Source organism: Enhydra lutris, unplaced genomic scaffold, assembly GCF_002288905.1.
Source record: "Enhydra lutris kenyoni isolate GAN:26980312 unplaced genomic scaffold, ASM228890v2 scaffoldscaffold17, whole genome shotgun sequence".
NCBI lineage: Eukaryota > Metazoa > Chordata > Mammalia > Carnivora > Mustelidae > Enhydra > Enhydra lutris.
This window is the reverse complement of record NW_019154101.1, coordinates 50,094,104-50,112,379: the sequence shown is the minus strand read 5'-3', so window position 1 is coordinate 50,112,379 and position 18,276 is coordinate 50,094,104. Positions and strand designations below refer to the sequence as shown.

Here is an 18,276-nt window from a genome sequence, read left to right as displayed (position 1 = left end):
GTACTATCTCTATGTATCTATATAGTGAAATATAATTCAGCCTTAAAAAAAAAAGGAAGAAAGAAATCCTTCCATTTGCAAAAACATATGAACCCGGAGACATTATGCTAAATGAAGTAAGCCAGACAGAAAAGATAATACTGCATGGTATCACTTACATGTAGAATGGTTTAGAAAAAAAAAAGTCATGTACTCATTAAAAAGATTAGAGGGGCGCCTGGGTGGCTCAGTGGGTTAAAGCCTCTGGTCCTGGGATCAAGGGCTCTCTGCTCAGCAGGGAGCCTGCCTCCCCCTCTCTCTCTGCCTGCCTCTCTGCCTACCTGTGATATCTGTCTGTCATATAAATAAATAAAATCTTTAAAAAAAAAAACAGAGTAGAATGGTTGGCTGGGGAGGAGGGGTGCGGTAAGGGATGGTGAGAGGATGACAAAAGGGTAGAAACTTCCAGCTAAGACATGAATAAGGTCTGAGGATCTAATGTATAATCATGGTAACTACAGTTGATAATATTACAATTCCAATTTGCTAAGACAGTATGCAAAAAAGTAAATATGTGAGGTGATGGATGCGTTAACTCGATTGTGGGAATCTTTTTACAATGCATACACACATCAAATCATCATGCAATTAAATATATTACAATTTCGTCAATTACATGTCATTAGAGCTAAAAACAAAAGACCAAAAAAAAAAAAATAAAGAAACCACCATTCTGTGAATCTTCTGCTGTTAAACAGCTTTGTGAAATCCACACTGTACTTTTATATGCAGCAATATTATAATTTAATATGTTCTGTCAATATTACACATTTATATTTATACACCTAAGAAAAATTTGTGTGGTCTAGTATATTTCTACATATTGCATGTCAAGAGGAGGGCAGAGATAAGGAGAATGGAAAGAAGAGAAGAATTTTCTTCCAAGGAGAGAAAAAGGAAGGGTAAAAAGATGAAAGGAACAAGGAGAAAGAAAAAACCTGAAACCAGCAAGAGAACATATTTATAAAAAAATTAATGTATTTGTTTATATAGAAAATGTTACATCTTTGTTTTGTAATATGAAAATACACATATGAAAAATAAGACAAAGGCTGATTTTTCTCTTTCTCTCTCTCTCTCTTCCTGTGTAGGTATGTATATATGTACATGTATATATACACATAATTATTTTTTGGTAGCTTACCAGAAAAATCTTCCTCAACTTCATGACTTAGCCCTAGGAAAGAAAAATAGGTTTAGTTAAAATCCAACTTCAATTCATACGATCTATGAACACCATGTAAGATCGTCTAAACAGTTCTTATATGCACTATGTACTATTTCAAATCTCTCCAGATAAATAAAACATATTCTGACAGCCAGGAGAAAGACACTGTATACAACCGAACTGTCCAACTATATGAATATAAAGACATACAGTTTTCAACTTTTCAATTTCTCTCCTTATTAAAAAGCAAATACCCAATTGCCCATAAGTGAGAAGCCACTGTAGTCCAAAGATGGTCCCAGACTGACAAACCTACAAACCAAGAAGTGAGCAGGCTGGTAGGGACGCAGCCTCTGCAGTGCGCATGCTCTAGTGTGTTCAGGCCAGGCTTGGGTCTGGCTCTGTTTTCTCTTATTGTTCTCTAAGATTGACTATGTATTCAGTTATTGAAAGAAAACTATTGAGTCTCGGTATGTTATCTTCTAGGCATTATCGATACAACAGTTAATGAAAGAGAAAAACCACTGCCTTACGGAAATTGCATTCCAGAAGGGGGAGAGAGATGAAAGAAATATTTTTATAGACACCTGCTCTAAACTTCACTATGTTAATATGGTTATCTGGAACTTACAGTTCTGCATTATTTTAGCCCTTCCAACCCAATATTGGCATCCAAGAGTCTCATATTTTTTGACTGTGGAATTTTTTTTTCTTTTGTATTGTGCATTACATATTGTTAGCTGTAGTGGGAACAAAATTAGCCATAAAGCATTTGAAACATGGTAGATGGTGGCACAGAGGTTTTACTTAAAGAAAAATCATGCAGTGCTAATGAGTAATGTATACTTTTCTAGACATCTGAGTGTTTGGTTAAAACTCTCCCAATATACATTAGATCTTTTATTTTCTTTTAAGATTTTTTATTTATTTATGGGGGGGCATAGGCAGGGGGAATGGCAGCAGGAGAGTGAGAAGCCAACTCCCCTAAAGAGTGGAGAGCCAGATGCAAAGCTCGATCCCAGGACCCTGAGATCATGACCTGAGCCAAAGTCTGACACTTCACCCTTGGAGCCACCCAGGCACCCTTCCCTATGTGTTAGATCTTATGCTAAGAAAAAATAGGACGAGTTATTATTTCTACAAGAAAAGTTTAAGGTTCCAGTTTGATTAATCTACTGAATGGAGAAAATAGGAAAGAAAAAAACATTTATCAACTCTGATCAAATTCAAGACAAAAGGTACATCATTAATATAGTAAAGCAGTGAACAGAATCCTCAGTCAGCTGGTGTCTGGGCAATCAGTCTCTGTTTTGCAAAGTAAATGATATAAGAACACCTGCTTCACACATAATTTTTTTGTTATCGTAGTTTCTATGTGCTTCATTTCTACCTTCTAACTAGAATAACATCACCTTCATTAGAGTAGAAAAGGGTGAAATCCTAAAGTCATTTGGGTGAAAAGTGGATTAAGAATCTGGTACTTTTGATTCCAGATTTTAATCCTAGTTTGTTTCTTCTGATCTCTAATTTCTCAAAGCAGACAGAAGTGACTGTAGGTTGATCTCTGGCATGAAGGAACAGGAGGCTGAGGAATACAGTACAATCTTACAATCTCTGCTGCAGCCTCTGACTTCCCATGACAGAGCAGGCAAAAAACAGGCCCACAGAACTAGCACTTGGTGATGGCTGCTCAGTAGGAGCTCGTGACGGGCCTCCAGAGATCTGTCTATAGGTGTCAAGTAAAAGACACTTAACAAAGCCGGGGCAACAAATATTTCATATTATGATTGATTTTGATTGCATCCAATTATTTAAACTTAGAACAAATGAGGTCATGCTGCCATTTCCTAGCCCTATCTTTAGTATAAAGAAAAAACAGAGTAGAAGTTGATTAGAAATGACAAACCAATTGACAATATCAGACAAAATATTATAGCTATCTAGACTGCAGACTGAGTTATTGCCAAACTTAAAGGAAACTGGAGTTGTTTCCATTAATATAAAGTACTTACCAACATGTATAATATATGAATAATCCTTGATAATTGTTTCTGCTCTAAAGGAATTATCCTGATGATCAACTATTATTGAGTCTAAATTAATATCCTTAAACAGAAAGCAAAAAGAGAAAGATTATAAAGTAAAAATTTCCCCAAATTTTTAAATTAAACTTTTAAGATAATCCACGGATGTTCATATGGCCCTTCTTTATAGGATCCACAAGATGAGTAAAGGTTACACCTGTTTTTTTCTCATACAACACAGTTCTCCTTCAAAACACACAGCGCAATTTTAATTATAAATTTGTCTCTCCTTAATATCTACGTCATCCACTCATCTCTAAGCTCTAAATGGGACTGTCTAGAATAGTGCTTAGTACCTAGTAGGTGCTCAATAAATATTTATTGAATAAATAATTTGGAAAAAATTAGAATCAGACCAGCAATCAAGATACATGTTGATTTTAATCTTTCTACTATTATGTGATGCTGGGCAAATTACACAACCTCTGACTTCAGCTTATAAAATTCACTAAGAAATTTTTAGATAGCTCTAATTTCTGAATAGCCTTTTCCAAGCTATTTTGGTACCTATCTTTTATACCATACACTGAACACATTATTCTACATAGAAATCTTCCCCCTTCCCTCAGTCATTCATCCCCTGTGCCTCACTGATACTACCAAAAGGAGTAGACCCCAACTTCCCTAGGCTGTGCCCTCTTGATTTTGGACTGCGTGATGAGGAGAAGACAATAACAAGAGGGAGTGGAAGGGGTTCAAGTGGTGTCTCTAGCCCTCCAGGCTGTATCAGGCAGAGAACAGAGCCTAGTCACTCCACAATTCAACAACTCATATGTGATTCTGCTATTACAGAAGAAACATGCAGTCTCAGAAATTCCTAGCTGCCAGAACTTGTCTTTAAATTTACATGGTTCAAGTGTGAGAACCTTGCCAATTGCTGAAGGATCTATTTGGAGATGTTATATGTTGTCTCTGTACTTATCTGATTTCCCAGACAGATTAATAAGTCCCATGAAAGCCAAGTATCTACATAATCTGGCTCATCATTAGATCCCTGAATTCTTAAATAGTATTGCAAATAAAGTAGAAGTTCAATAAGTATTTAGTAAATCAATTGTGTCCTTAATTTTAGTTTCAAGGGGGCATTTGAATCCCATTAGTGGTTTAATATTACTAAGCCACAGTAATACAGTCTCTACTGTATTCTCAAATCCCAATTCATGTGCAGGAAGTTAGTTCTTACAATAAAGTTAACTGCAATTCTCACTTTTGTTATCCATGCTTAAAACACACACACACACACACACACACACACACACACACACACAAAGTGTATAATATACTTCCTAGTCTAGCTTTTTAAAGAGGCTACAGCATGGTTGTTAAGAGTGTATACTCTGGAGCCAGCCTGCCTGGTTCAAAATGCTAGACATGCCACCACTTACTGTGTGACTTTGGGTAAATTATTTAATCTACCCCATGGAGTTTCTATGAGTTAAAAAGTTAATATAAGATTGCTTAGAAAATAGCTAACATTTATTGAGCATTTACTTTTTTTCTGATTTTAAAGTTTACCTTCTGTTTAGTATATATGACAATGGTGACTAAAGAGTCTGTCTGGAACCAGTCATAGCTGTGAAATATTAAAAGAATGAATAATTACATTGACATTCATGTACTAAAATATTAAATCATTAAATATATGACTTAAAAATATATATGGCTTAAAAATACACAATATGACTTAACATAAATATATGATTTTAAATATATGGCTTAAAATCTGCCGTGAGAAATGTATTTCTCTAGGTAAACATTTTTCTAAATAACGGGGGGGTGTCTTACCCTTATAAAAGTGGTAATTACTTCTGAATTTAAAATACCTATACTAACATGTATTCCAACTTGGATTAAAACAAATATCCTTAACAAGATACTTTTTAGAAAGGTTACAAGCACCACTAAAATCTTTTATCAGAGTAATAACAACATATTTTCTTAAGAAGCATGAAAAAATCTACATACTTATTACCTTCACTCCCTCCCTGTCACAAATATATTATTATTCAAGATACTAATTCATCAAAGTCTTTTAATGGCTCAACAATAAAACTTAAGGTAAAACTAAGTCTTCTGTTTTGTAGTAGCGGTTCATCAAACTGATACTGTTTTTGTACTTCTTACATATATAAGGACACCCACAGGTAAACCCTAGAGATGTCCTTATGCCCTTACGTTAAAACTGTATATGAAATACTTGAATAGATTTAACAAACATAGCAGGATGCTGCTGTTAAAGGCTGGCGGTAGAGAGAAAAACAGAAAGAGAAAAAAAATCGCAAAGAATGTTTAGAACCCTGAAGGCATCCGCAATGTTAACATTAACAAAAATACATATGGATCAAATAATTTACTAAGACTGTTGCTGTGCAGTGCATTTTAAAAACAAAATATAGTAATTGAGTAAATAATGGTATGGTCATTTGATAGCAGGCAGACAAAAAATGCTTTTGCAGAATATTTAATGACATAGGAAATTGCTCATAGAACACATTGCAATGCCAGTATTATCAAAATAGAATAATACAGAAATAGGTATTATATGAATCTAAGTGGGTAGAATAAACCAAATATTAAGTATATATATAAATAGAATATGACTGATTTTATCACCTACTTTTTTGTATTTCTCCATATTTTTAAAGTTTTCTACCATGAATGTAGACTTTATAATCAGAAAAAAAAATTTGAATAGTTTGTTAAAGTTAAAAATATTTTTAAGTTTAAGTTTAAAGTTTTTTAAATATAAAGATTTAAACACAACGGTCTTTAAATTGGATCAAACTTCAGTTATACTAAAAATTCACATTAACAGGAAATAGCTCATTCTCCAACAATGTCTGATAAATGGGACACTACGCTCTTATGTCAAAGAAGCATGATTAATATAGTAGGCAATAACTCAAAGTCAGAGCTGTTTATTTTTTTTTAACGTGTATGTTTTGGTGTAGAACTGATTTAGCTTTAAAAAAGCATAACAAGAATGCATACCTTGGAGAACTAGGACCTTCTTTGGCAAGTGTATCTGACACTTGGCTCTTGGGAAGCATGCCTTCACAAAGAAAAAACAGCTACAGTTCATCTAGAAAGCATTTATCTTTTTTGTTTTTAGTAAAGGTATTAAAACATCATAAAAGGACACAAATCACAAATGTACTACGTAATGAATTTTCATAAAGTAACACATACCCTTGAAGTTAGAGCCATTCTCTGCCTCCTTCCAATCACCAACCCTCCTCCAAGCACCCATTATTCTGACGTCTAGTAGCATCATTAGTTTCTGCCTATATTTGACCTTTATAAAAATGTAATCATACAATATTTTCTCTTTTGGTCTGGCTTTTTTTGGTCCTGCATTACAGACCTTACATTAAATAAGCATGATTGATAGTGAGCAGTAAGTCAAACCTTGAGGTTTCTGAGATTTTACCCATGCTGTTGAAGTCAACAGCAGTTCGTTCCTTTTTATTACTAAATATTACTACATTGTATAAATATATAGAATTTACACATTCTCCTGCTGATGGACATTTTAGCTGTTTCCAGTTTTCGGCTATTAGACACAAATAGCACTGTTATAAACATTCTTATATATGTACATGTACATTCTTAAAGAATGTGTATCTACATTTCTGGTAAGTTTTTAAGGTGTGTGCATGGTCGGCTTCAGTGGATGCTGCTAAATGCTTTTCTAAAGTGGTTGTACCAAATGACACTTTTTACCAGAAGTGTCTTGAGAGTTCCAGATGTTCCACAACCTCAATGACATATGGTATTGTCCTTTTCCCATCCCAGTCTTTCTTGTGGGCATGCATCACCACAGCATTTTAAAAAGCCCACTAAAACTGCCGTTTTCAAATGAAAACTCTGAGACATGCAAGAACTCTGGAGATTCTGGAAGCACTAAGTGTTTCCCTCCCACAACTGGAGTGCACTGTTACCTGCAAGGTTCAGTTTGGAAAAAAGGAAGACTGCTGCTGAAACACTTTTGAAAATCACTGTATCGGGGTGCCTGGGTGGCTCAGAGGGTTAAAGCCTCTGCCTTCGGCTCAAGTCATGATCCCAGGGTCCTGGGACTGAGCCCCTCATCGGGCTCTCTCCGTGGTGGGGAGCCTGCTTCCTCCTCTCTCTCTCTGCCTGCCTCTCTGCCTACTTGTGATCTCTCTGTCGAATAAATGGATAAAATCTTTAAAAAAAAGAAAGAAAGAAAATCACTGTATCAGTTAAATTTCTATCCCTCAAACTCGGCAGGAAAACAAATATTAAGTTTAGTCTCTGGTGAGTCTTAGAATTCCCACATTAGAAGTCACAGTAATTAGATAAGGTCAGAGAGAGGAGGCACCTTTCAGACAGGCTAGTTGAGAGGTCTAGTTTAGAGGTTTCCAGGATTCTTTCGGGCCAAGAAACTTCTGTTTAAATCCAACTTAAGTGCAAGCACAGGATATCAAATAGCCATATTCTGAGGGCTGAGGCTAATCATAAGTTCTGAGCTCAGGCCTTACTCAGTTTCCATCTCTTCCTACGTAACTCCACAGGACACAATTAACTTTCAGGTAAACAAAGGAAGTCTCAGAGATTTGACATAACAAAGCCAAAGTTATGAACTAACTAGTGGTGAACCCTAAAGAAGAATGTTTTACTAGGAAACTGAAAGCATAAGAAAAGAACTATAATAATTAAAATGTATTTTGGTCTAAAATGACAAAAAATAAGAAAAGATAACCTTATTATTTGAAAATCATTGGAAAGATATTTTACTAAGAGATTAATGTCATTTATCTTTTGGAGGTCTTATACGAATGTATCACAATCTAACAATTTGTGTAAGAAAAAGCCATCAGCAGGATTCATAGATTGTTAGTCAATTTTGATCTTATTAGGACCTGATTAGGACCAAGAAATCTGGATTTGAGGTGTCAGCACTGTGACCTTACAAAAACAACCATTTCTGCTTCCTCAAATTCAAAATAGTAAAAAAAAAATCTGCCCTGCAATCTCATGAGAGAGGAAAGGAGCCAACTTCCACGCCTTCTAAAAACCTATATGGTGTCATACAAATACAACTCTTTAGAACAGAATAATGTCACAGGCTGTGGAATGTGTCTTGACTTCAACATTCACCAAGCAGAACAAAACACCTTATATATAATATTCTTCTAAAAAAGTTGAAGGAATCTGTAGCGACTGTGGGATGGAGCAAAATAATTAGTTAGGTGGACAAAATGAACATTCTTCTCCCCGAAAGTGCTGCTTTATGACTGATGTTAATTTGAAGGGATCAGGTCTCTCATGGAATACCACAGCAGTTTATCTCATCCAGGATTTAAAACAGCTGTTTGAATAATGACAGTGCAGGCAGACATCACATCTGCAAAGACACAGACTTACCACATACTTAAATGAGCCACATATGAGAAGCAACTAACAAATATAAATATTCCAATCTCATAGAATCCCAGATCATAATAGGTAGCTGTGCTGGCCAGATCACCTGTGGAGTGTTAATATTCCATTCTCAAGACCACCTTGAACTAAGGTCTAAGTTAAATGCAGTGCATCCAGGGGAGGGCAATAGGAAAGTAAAGGTTCTGGAAGCCATATGTGGAGGGAATGGAAATGCCCAGTCCATCATCAGTCTTTAAGTGATGAGGCTTTAAGTGAAGCTTGTATGCCTAGTATCACTAAAGAGTCAATCATCAGATGAAACCCAAGATGGGCCCTTCATTGAACACAGCCAGCGTTACACTATGAGATAAAAAGCTTCAGGTATTACATCCAAAGGGCAGTATGTCAGTCTACAATACACACTTATCTTCTCAAGCTAAAAAAGAAAAGGTAAGTCAGTAATCTAGTTTGTAGCTGTATTTCTATAACTTTTTTTTATAAATATGAAGAAAAAAAACTATAAAATAGTGCAATCAGAGTAGTGCCAGGCATTTCCTAGGAGTCAATACTGACCACTACACCATACTTATTTTGGTTTCCTTGTAGGGAGGGGGGGGGGGCAATGCATGGTGGACAAAGGTAGCTATAATTCTGAGTCAAACGGAATGGCTGAATAAGCCAGAGCTGCTGAGCCTGGTAAAGTAGTTTAATAGGCTACTCAAGATCTGAATGCAAACATCAGTGTTGAGCTCCATGCCAGAGGGATGTGACTTGCTCAATATTGCTTCTGTGGGTAGAACTCCTCATCACTACAAATATTCAAGATGCGGGCAGATGAACACATATTCGGGGATATTACAGGAGGGACAACTTACTGTAAGAGTAATGGCTGGAAAATGGGATCAAAAATGTTCTGCCAAATCCCCTAAGTTAGGCAAGTGAAGACATCTTTTGTATAAAAACAAAAAATCTAAATACTACCCCCAAATAATTGTGTAAAGCAATTTTGTATGTGAATGAACCCATGTGAATGCGATCCATTTTTTTTTTACCATAAACATATATGACTTACCATTTAAGATTTTCTTTTCTTCATGATAGTCTGTATAGTGATTTAGGGAAAAAAGCCAGGTAAGAATAGTATAACATCAAAGAGAATATCAGTTAATATTATATTTGAAGATAACAGCCCTGTTTTTAAAGGGTTTTCTTTTAAGGTCTAAAGAGAAAAACAAGACTAATAAACAGCTGACCTATGTTAGAAATAAGGAAAATTCCTCTCTGAAAATTATCAGGCCATTTCTTCTTCAGGTGTTTACCTCCCACTTAACTGAGCTTTTTTCTACTTCTTTGAACAATTTTTTTCTAGTATCTTGGTTAATTTCTTTAGAAAACAGATAAAAACCCAAGTTTTTCCCAGGTTATCATATTCTAAAGTAGTCAAAATTATCCAGAATTTATTACATTATACTTTATAAATAAGACATACATGTTAACAGCCCCCCCCCAAAAGACACCTTATTATCTTTCTTATCTAGGACAGTACTTAAAAATGATTATTGTTACTCCAAATTTAAATGGCAAAATAATAAAAATATAAGACTTTCACTGTATATACAATGCACTACAATTAGTGTTACAACCCAGGAAAATTTAACAGGTATTTTCTTTCAGGATGGCAGCCAACTCACAAATCTATATTGTATTTTGATCACCACCGATACCACACCATATGGCCAAAATAAAATCCTTAGCAAGTTAACAGAGTTAAAAAAAAAAAAAAAGACAAGCCAACAAAATATTCAAATAGATAACTGACATATCAATTGTTAAAGTGAACTTGTTTATAGAAAAAGAAACTCAACTACTTAAATGAAAGCTTTCAGATTTTTTATGTTCTGATTTTCAATCAACCAGAGATCCTGTAATTACTTCCACTTCACCCAACTACCATAAAATAATCATGATTTAGGGGCGCCTGGGTGGCTCAGTGGGTTAAAGCCTCTGCCTTCGGCTCAGGTCATGATCCCAGGGTCCTGGGATCAAGGGCTCTCTGCTCAGCAGGGAGCCTCCCTCCCCCTCTCTCTCTGCCTGCCTCTCTGCCTACTTGTGATCTCTATCTGTCAAATAAAATAAACAAAATCTTTAAAAAACAAACAAAAACAAAACAAAACAAAACAAATAATCATGATTTAGGAGGCCAGATGAATACTGTTTTTATTTTCCTTATTTTATTGAAATAATTTCATAGCTGAAAGGGATCCTTAACAACATACAGCAAATTACCATCTGATCCCCTCATTTAAGACTGAAAACCAGAGGTCAAGGACTTGAATGAAACCCACAGCTCTTCAGCAACAAAGCCGAGGTTGGACTTTGTCTTCTGAAACTCAGCATCATATTTCTTACTATGCTATTGCTAGTGTTAATACTTAATATCTCCTAGAAAGACAAAAGACCTAAAAATCATTTAAATTATACCTCAAAATGAGCTTTGTTTATCAAGTGCCAAGTAAAAAGCTAGTCATTACAGTTCGCAAGGGATCACTGATGTTGCTGCTTGATCACTTACTTTTATCAGTGGGTTTAATCTGTCTTTCCCACTGCAGTTATGATTGTTTTATCTTAGAACAAACAAACTCACAGATAGAAGTAAATTAAATCTATTTTCTGTGCACCACATAGTTGGCAGTTTGAGGAATCTCATTAATCAAGTAAAACATTTGTTTTTAATCTAAGAGGGTCACAGATTTTGAAAAATTGCCCCAGGTAATTTGTTTCTAGGGGAAAATGTATATTTATCTCATACTTTCTACCTGATGTGAATTGATTGGACCTGTCAGAACTTCCTGGATCCTACTAAATAGGTAATTTTTTCCCGAGTCTTTTTTTTTTTAATACAAAGAAAAAGTACCAGTAGGAAGAAATCTTCTACTTAAACAATCTAAATCATGTTTAAAAACTCTACTAGTCTTTGCAACTCTTTTAATAAACTGAGACACAGAAATAAGAGACTATTTTCTATTATTAAGCATATTTACATCTGAATCATCTTAGTCACATAAGACTGACAAGAACTCTGATATTCTGCCTAGATAATTAATTCCATCATTTCATTGGTTCCATGACCAAAAAAATTTGTATTTTTTCACAATGTTAGTTAAATTGCATTACTCTGGTAAGAATCTCTGTTTTCTGGAGAGAGCACAGTCATTTTGAAAACTAACACTGCAACTTATAGACCGAACTCAACTATTTTTTGGTAAGACGGTGGATGAGAATTTTTTTTTTCATTTTTTTAAATTTATTTTCAGCATAATAGTATTCATTGTTTTTGTACCACACCCAGTGCTCCATGCAATCCGTGCCCTCTCTAATACCCACCACCTGGTTCCCCCAACCTCCTACCCCCCCACCTCTTCAAACCCTTCAGATTGTTTTTCAGAATCCTAGAGGAGAACATAGGCAGTAATCTCTTCGATATCAGCCACAGCAACTTCTTTCAAGATATGTCTCCAAAGGCAAAGGAAACAAAAGCCAAAATAAACTTTTGGGACTTCATCAAAATCAAAAGCTTCTGCACAGCAAAGGAAACAGTCAAGAAAACAAAGAGGCAACCCACAGAATGGGAGAAGATATTTGCAAATGACAGTACAGACAAAAGGTTGATATCCATGATCTATAAAGAACTCCTCAAACTCAACACACACAAAACAGATAATCATATCAAAAAATGGGCAGAAGATATGAACAGACACTTCTCCAATGAAGACATACAAATGGCTATCAGACACATGAAAAAATGTTCATCATCACTAGCCACCAGGGAGATTCAAATTAAAACCACATTGAGATACCACCTTACACCAGTTAGAATGGCCAAAATTAGCAAGACAGGAAACAACATGTGTTGGAGGGGATGTGGAGAAAGGGGAACCCTCTTACACTGTTGGTGGGAATGCAAGTTGGTGCAGCCTCTTTGGAGAAGTGTGGAGATTCCTCAGGAAATTAAAAATAGAACTTCCCTATGACCCTGCCATTGCACTACTGGGTATTTACCCCAAAGATACAGATGTGGTGAAAAGAAGGGCCATCTGTACCCCAATGTTTATAGCAGCAATGGCCACGGTTGCCAAACTGTGGAAAGAACCAAGATGCCCTTCAATGGACGAATGGATAAGGAAGATGTGGTCCATATACACTATGGAGTATTATGCCTCCATCAGAAAGGATGAATACCCAACTTTTGTAGCAACATGGATGGGACTGGAAGAGATTATGCTGAGTGAAATAATGAGAGACTATGGATGAGAATTTTTAATTGTGACCCCAGTCTAGTTTACCTCTGCTGGGTGGAGCCATGGAGGACCCCTCCATGATAAGAAAGAAAAATTCTTTTACCAGTATGCTCATTCTTTAATAAATATTTGTTGATCATCATCTTAATAGAGATACTGGTATAATATAAAACCATTTTGATAAAAAGTTAGGAAAATATAAATATATTCTGTCTGCTTACTGAATTACTAAAATTACCCCTAAATTTGGAACAATTCATAATGAAAGTAGAGACGTGGTTACCTTTGGGTGTGTAGGGGAGGGGAAACAAGTAGATGGGAGACAGGTATGACAAGGCCACTACTCATACTTGAATCATGTGACTGCATTATTTATTCAAATAAATTAAATAAACAGAATTAAAAATAAAATGATATGTTCTTTTGAACACATACAATATGATAGTGCTTTAAAAGAGGTATGTAGGTTAGGTATAGAAGCATAGAGGAGGGTATCTCTACTTGGAAGGAATCTGAAAGGACTCCATCAAGGAGGTAATATTTAGCTATGTTTTGAAAACATGCAGGCATTTGTCACAAGGCCCTAAAGAAAAGCATTCTAGGAAGACAAAGGCTGAGCCGTTATATCTGAATGTTTTACATTTGTCATGGAGCTACAAACCTCATCTTCTCTTATTTCAGAAACCCTCTGGATTTGGGGTTGGATAATTTGGGGCTGGATAATTTTCCGCTGTGGGGGTCTATCCTGTGTACTATTGGGTATTCAGGGACATCACTGTCCTTTCCTCTACCCACTAGAAGGCAAGTAGCACCTACTTTAGTTGTGACCACCAGAATGTCTCCAGACATTACTCCCTTGTGGATTTTGGCATATATAAATATAAGTATAAATATAAATATAAATGTGCAAAAGTGGATAACTTTAATGAGGTGATTCTCTGCCTTACAAAAAGAAGCATCCATGTGTTCTTCAAGTGGCAGAATTCTCCAGTTGATAACAATAGTCCTTAAGTAAGGTACAAATACATACATACCTCAGTATCTTCACTTTTATTTTTATTTAAATTAAAAAAAATTTTTTGTTTCAAGCTTTTATTGAAATTCCAGTTAGTTAAAAAAAAGGGGGGGCAAGTGGGAGGGGGAAAAATTCCAAATTAATTAACATACAGTATCTTCACTTTTTTTTTTTTTTTAAAGATTTTATTTATTTATTTGACAGAGAGAGAGAGAGATCACAAGTAGGCAGAGAGGCAGGCAGAGAGAGAGGGGGAAGCAGGCTCCCTGCTGAGCAGAGAGCCCGATGTGGGGCTCGATCCCAGGACCCTGAGATCATGACCTGGGCTGAAGGCAGAGGCTTAACCCACTGAGCCACCCAAGCGCCCCAGTATCTTCACTTTTAAAGTGAAGGTGTTAGAACAGCTTCTAACTCCTCTTTCATCAGTAGTAGTCTACTGATCTATGGGTGCTTTATTGTCAGTAACTGCTTGAGTGAGCGGGTGTAAAAATGAAAAACATAAAGTATTAGAAACCATGATAAAGCAGTGAGAAATTAAGAAGAAACATTTGTGACACTGCACTATGCCACTGGAAAATGTGAGTACTTTTAAAATATGACTTCCATTAAAATTTTTTAAAGAATAATTATGGTCTAAAACAGTGCTGCCCAAAAGAAATATTATGCAAGCCACAAGCATAATTTTAATTTTTCAAATAACCACATTAACAAAATAAAAAGGGGGGGTTAAATTAATTTTAATAATATATTTTTACTTAACACAATATATCCAGAACATAGAATATTATCATTTCAACATGTAATCACTGTAAAATTTATGAGACATTTTACATTTGTTTTTCCAACTAAGTCTTGAAATGCAATATTTACACTTTTAATGCATCTATATCTGAAGGAGGCATATTCTAGCACTTGATAGCCATAGGTGGTGTGTGCCTATAATAATGGCAGCAAAGGATTAAAATAAGGGTAAAAAGCAAGAACATTTTTCATCTTTGCCAGAGAATGAAGTGTTCCACATAAATAAGTAATCAAGAACTGAAGCTTTACCTTTTTAAGCAAAATTTCTCCTTTTATTCATTATTAATATCTTTCTAAAGCACAATACAAACCATAATACTTTTTAAACAAAGGATTATTTTAAAAAGCACTGATTCTTTGCTTGATAAGGATTCACTAGTATTATGTTTTGGGGTTTTTGGTTTTTGTTTGTTTTTTTAAGATTTTATTTATTTATTCATGAGAGAGAGAAGCAGAAGCAGAGGGAGCAGAAGAGAGCCCAATGCAGAAGTCAATCCCAGCACCCTGGGATCATGACCTGAGCTGAAGGCAGACATTTAACCGACTGAGCCCCCAAGCGCCCCCACTAGTATTATGTTTTATATTCTACGCAGTTAAGCTCCTGTTTTCTTCCTAGACACCCACGCATTTTGCCACTGCCACACTAGAAACCACCAGATAAACTGAAAATTACCCTTCCAGAATTGGCCAACTGTAGGGATGCCCATAAAATGCCTGGATTTTGGATTCCCTTGGTTTGGGGTCTGGCAGTCCACCTACCTAAAAGAGTGTGCCTGGGATCTTGTATTGAAAGAAGGCGATGAATAAAATTCCTCTTTGGTGTAGCCCCTGTCGTCCCACCTACCCCCCCCCCCCCCCCCCCGCCACAAATCCTCATGCTGGCAATAGTTTATTTTCACCTACTGTTCGCACCTCATCTCTGGTTTCAGTCTCTATTCCTACTTCATCTGTTTTTATCCTCTGTTCCCATCTCATCTAGAAGTTCTAACTGCGGACTGAACACATGTTCTGGTTTACCCCCGTCACATGTTCTAGTTTATCCCCTATCATCCCAGCACAATTACTAACAGAGCCTCCCTGCAAACTCAGAACTCCCCCAGTTTGAACAACTACACAGTTATCCCATTCTAGTAATTTTTTTTTAAATGGAAATCTTTTTTTTAGTTTTAACTCTAATTACTGCTTTTTTTTTTTTTTTACTATTAGGTTAGTCACCACACAGTATACCATTCTAGTAGTTTCTATCAATAAGGCCAGCTGAGTTTGATGATCAATCCCTGCCCAAGGGCACAAGTGGTACTTATGTTAAAATGGTACTTCACCTTAATTATCATGAATATTCCTTATTTCTGACACATTTAGATCTTCCTCTTTAGTTACTCTGTCCCTTTTCATATGCTCTACTCCTGAGGGCTAGCCTGGAGTTCAAACTGTATCTTGTTAGATCTTACGTCTCAACTATTTAAAAAACCCGATCTCCTTACTGGCAGTCAACACCTTTCTGATTTGTGAAATTCTTGTTTTTGTTCCCTAATGCTTTGCAAGTTGTCTCATCACTACCCACTACTGGCCTCACCCTAGCAAAACACAGATACTCTAAAAAGGCTTTATAGCAAAACACAGATTCACAGCCCTACTCTCACATGTCATGGCAATAGGAATGATAACACTTTTGTTTTCACAGAAACAGAACCATCTTTCAGGTGAAACACACTAGTCCATGCTAGTTTATATGTAATAATTGTAGGAATACAAGAAGGAATAGAAAACGGAAGCAGCCTCAGTCCTGCAGGAGTGGAGGGGCAAAGAGAGTTAGGACAGCAACCGCTAACTACCTCTACCATGTATGGGTCAGCAGCTTCTCCTGTGCTAGGTGCTCAGCAAACATAACTTCCCTGAATCCTCACAGTGAAGGGAGGATGTTTCGTTCTTAAACCCCATTTTACTCCTAAGGAAAACCCTCAGATCTGCTCACTGATGTCAAAGAACATAACACCTTATGAGTGGCAGAGATGCAATCTGAACCCATGTTAGTGTCTATGAAACTTGTACCCTTTCTGTAGATCCTCTGCTGTCTCAGTAATCAATATCAGGGCCAGGGAAAGTGTTAAAAAGGAAACTTTTAATTTATGAATACATAATACCTACTCCATATCTCATTCTGGGTAAGAAATATGTTTGCATTCCCCTGAGCCAGGAGGAGGAGGAGGAGGAGAGAGAATGCTCATTATGGTGTCACTTCTTTATGATTAGGATTTAATTAGAAAGTCTGTTTCCTAGACCCCTTAAACCCTCCTGATTTTGGTTTCCTGGTTGTTTTATTTTTCTTCCTTGTATTAACTACCTGTATTTCATCCTTATTGTTACTGAATGATTTTAAGTTGCCAATTATTTTCTCTCAGCATTTTTAAGATACTGTTCTATTGTTTTCTGGCTTCTACCATTGTTCTGATAAATAAACGGTAACAGCTAACAGATTACAGCAATGGCCACAGTCGCCAAACTGTGGAAAGAGCGAAGATGCCCTTCAAAGGATGAATGGATAAAGAAGATATGGTCCATATATACAATGGAATATTACACCGCCATCAGAAGGATGAATACTCAACTTTTGTATCAACACGAATGGAACTGGAGGAGATTATACTGAGTGAAATAAGTCAAGCAGAGTCAATTATCATATGGTTTCACTTAATTGTGGAGCATAAGGAATAACACATTGGACATTGGGAAATGGAGAGGAGAAGTGAGTTGGGGGAAATCGGAGAGGAAGACAAACCATGAGAGATTGTGGACTCTGAGAGACAAACTGAGGGTTCTGGAAGGGAGGCGGGTGGGGGGTTGGGTGAGCCTGCTGGTGCGTATTAAGGAAGGCATGTATTGCATGGAGCACTGGGTGTGGTGCATAAACAATGAATTCTCAAACACTGAAAATAAATTAAATTAAATTTTTAAAAAAAGGTTACACGAATTAGCTGTCAATTCAGCAGGCCCTGGTTTGTTAGAACATCTGTCTCTTGTGGCTGTTTCCAGATCTTCTCATTGTCTTTAGTGTTCTGCAGTTTTACTACAAAGAGTCTATGCATGGGTTTCTTTTTATTTATCTTGTTTGAAATTGCTGAACTGGCTGAATTTGAGGATTTATGACATAATTTCTGGAAAATTCTTAGCCATTATCCCTTTAGATATCCTCCTTCTCCCTACCACTCACTACTGGAAATCTGAATACAAGTGTCAGATCTGCCACGTCTCCTGAATGTTTTTCTACCCATTTGTTTCTCTGTACCACATTCTGTATAATTTCTGCTGCTCAATCTTGCAGTTCACTGAGCTCTTCTGCTATGTCTAAACTCTTTGGCTATTTGTGCTATGTAGTTTTCACCAGCTCTATTTTTCATTTCTAGAAGTTCTATTTATTTTTATTTTTTTTAATTCAACATGATTCTTTTTAATCTTGATTTTTACTTGTTACTAATACATTCTTCT

General features: G+C 36.1%; 1 protein-coding gene across 1 annotated transcript in view; it reads right to left on the bottom strand.

The window, feature by feature from the left end:
• LOC111147849 (cytochrome b5 reductase 4) overlaps positions 1–18,276 on the bottom strand; it is an 87,380-nt gene that overhangs the window by 38,527 nt on the left and 30,577 nt on the right. The window contains 5 exon segments of the mRNA XM_022504101.1: positions 1,184–1,216; positions 3,220–3,313; positions 4,807–4,864; positions 6,283–6,343; positions 9,749–9,778. Coding sequence (XP_022359809.1) covers positions 1,184–1,216; positions 3,220–3,313; positions 4,807–4,864; positions 6,283–6,343; positions 9,749–9,778 — 276 coding nt within the window.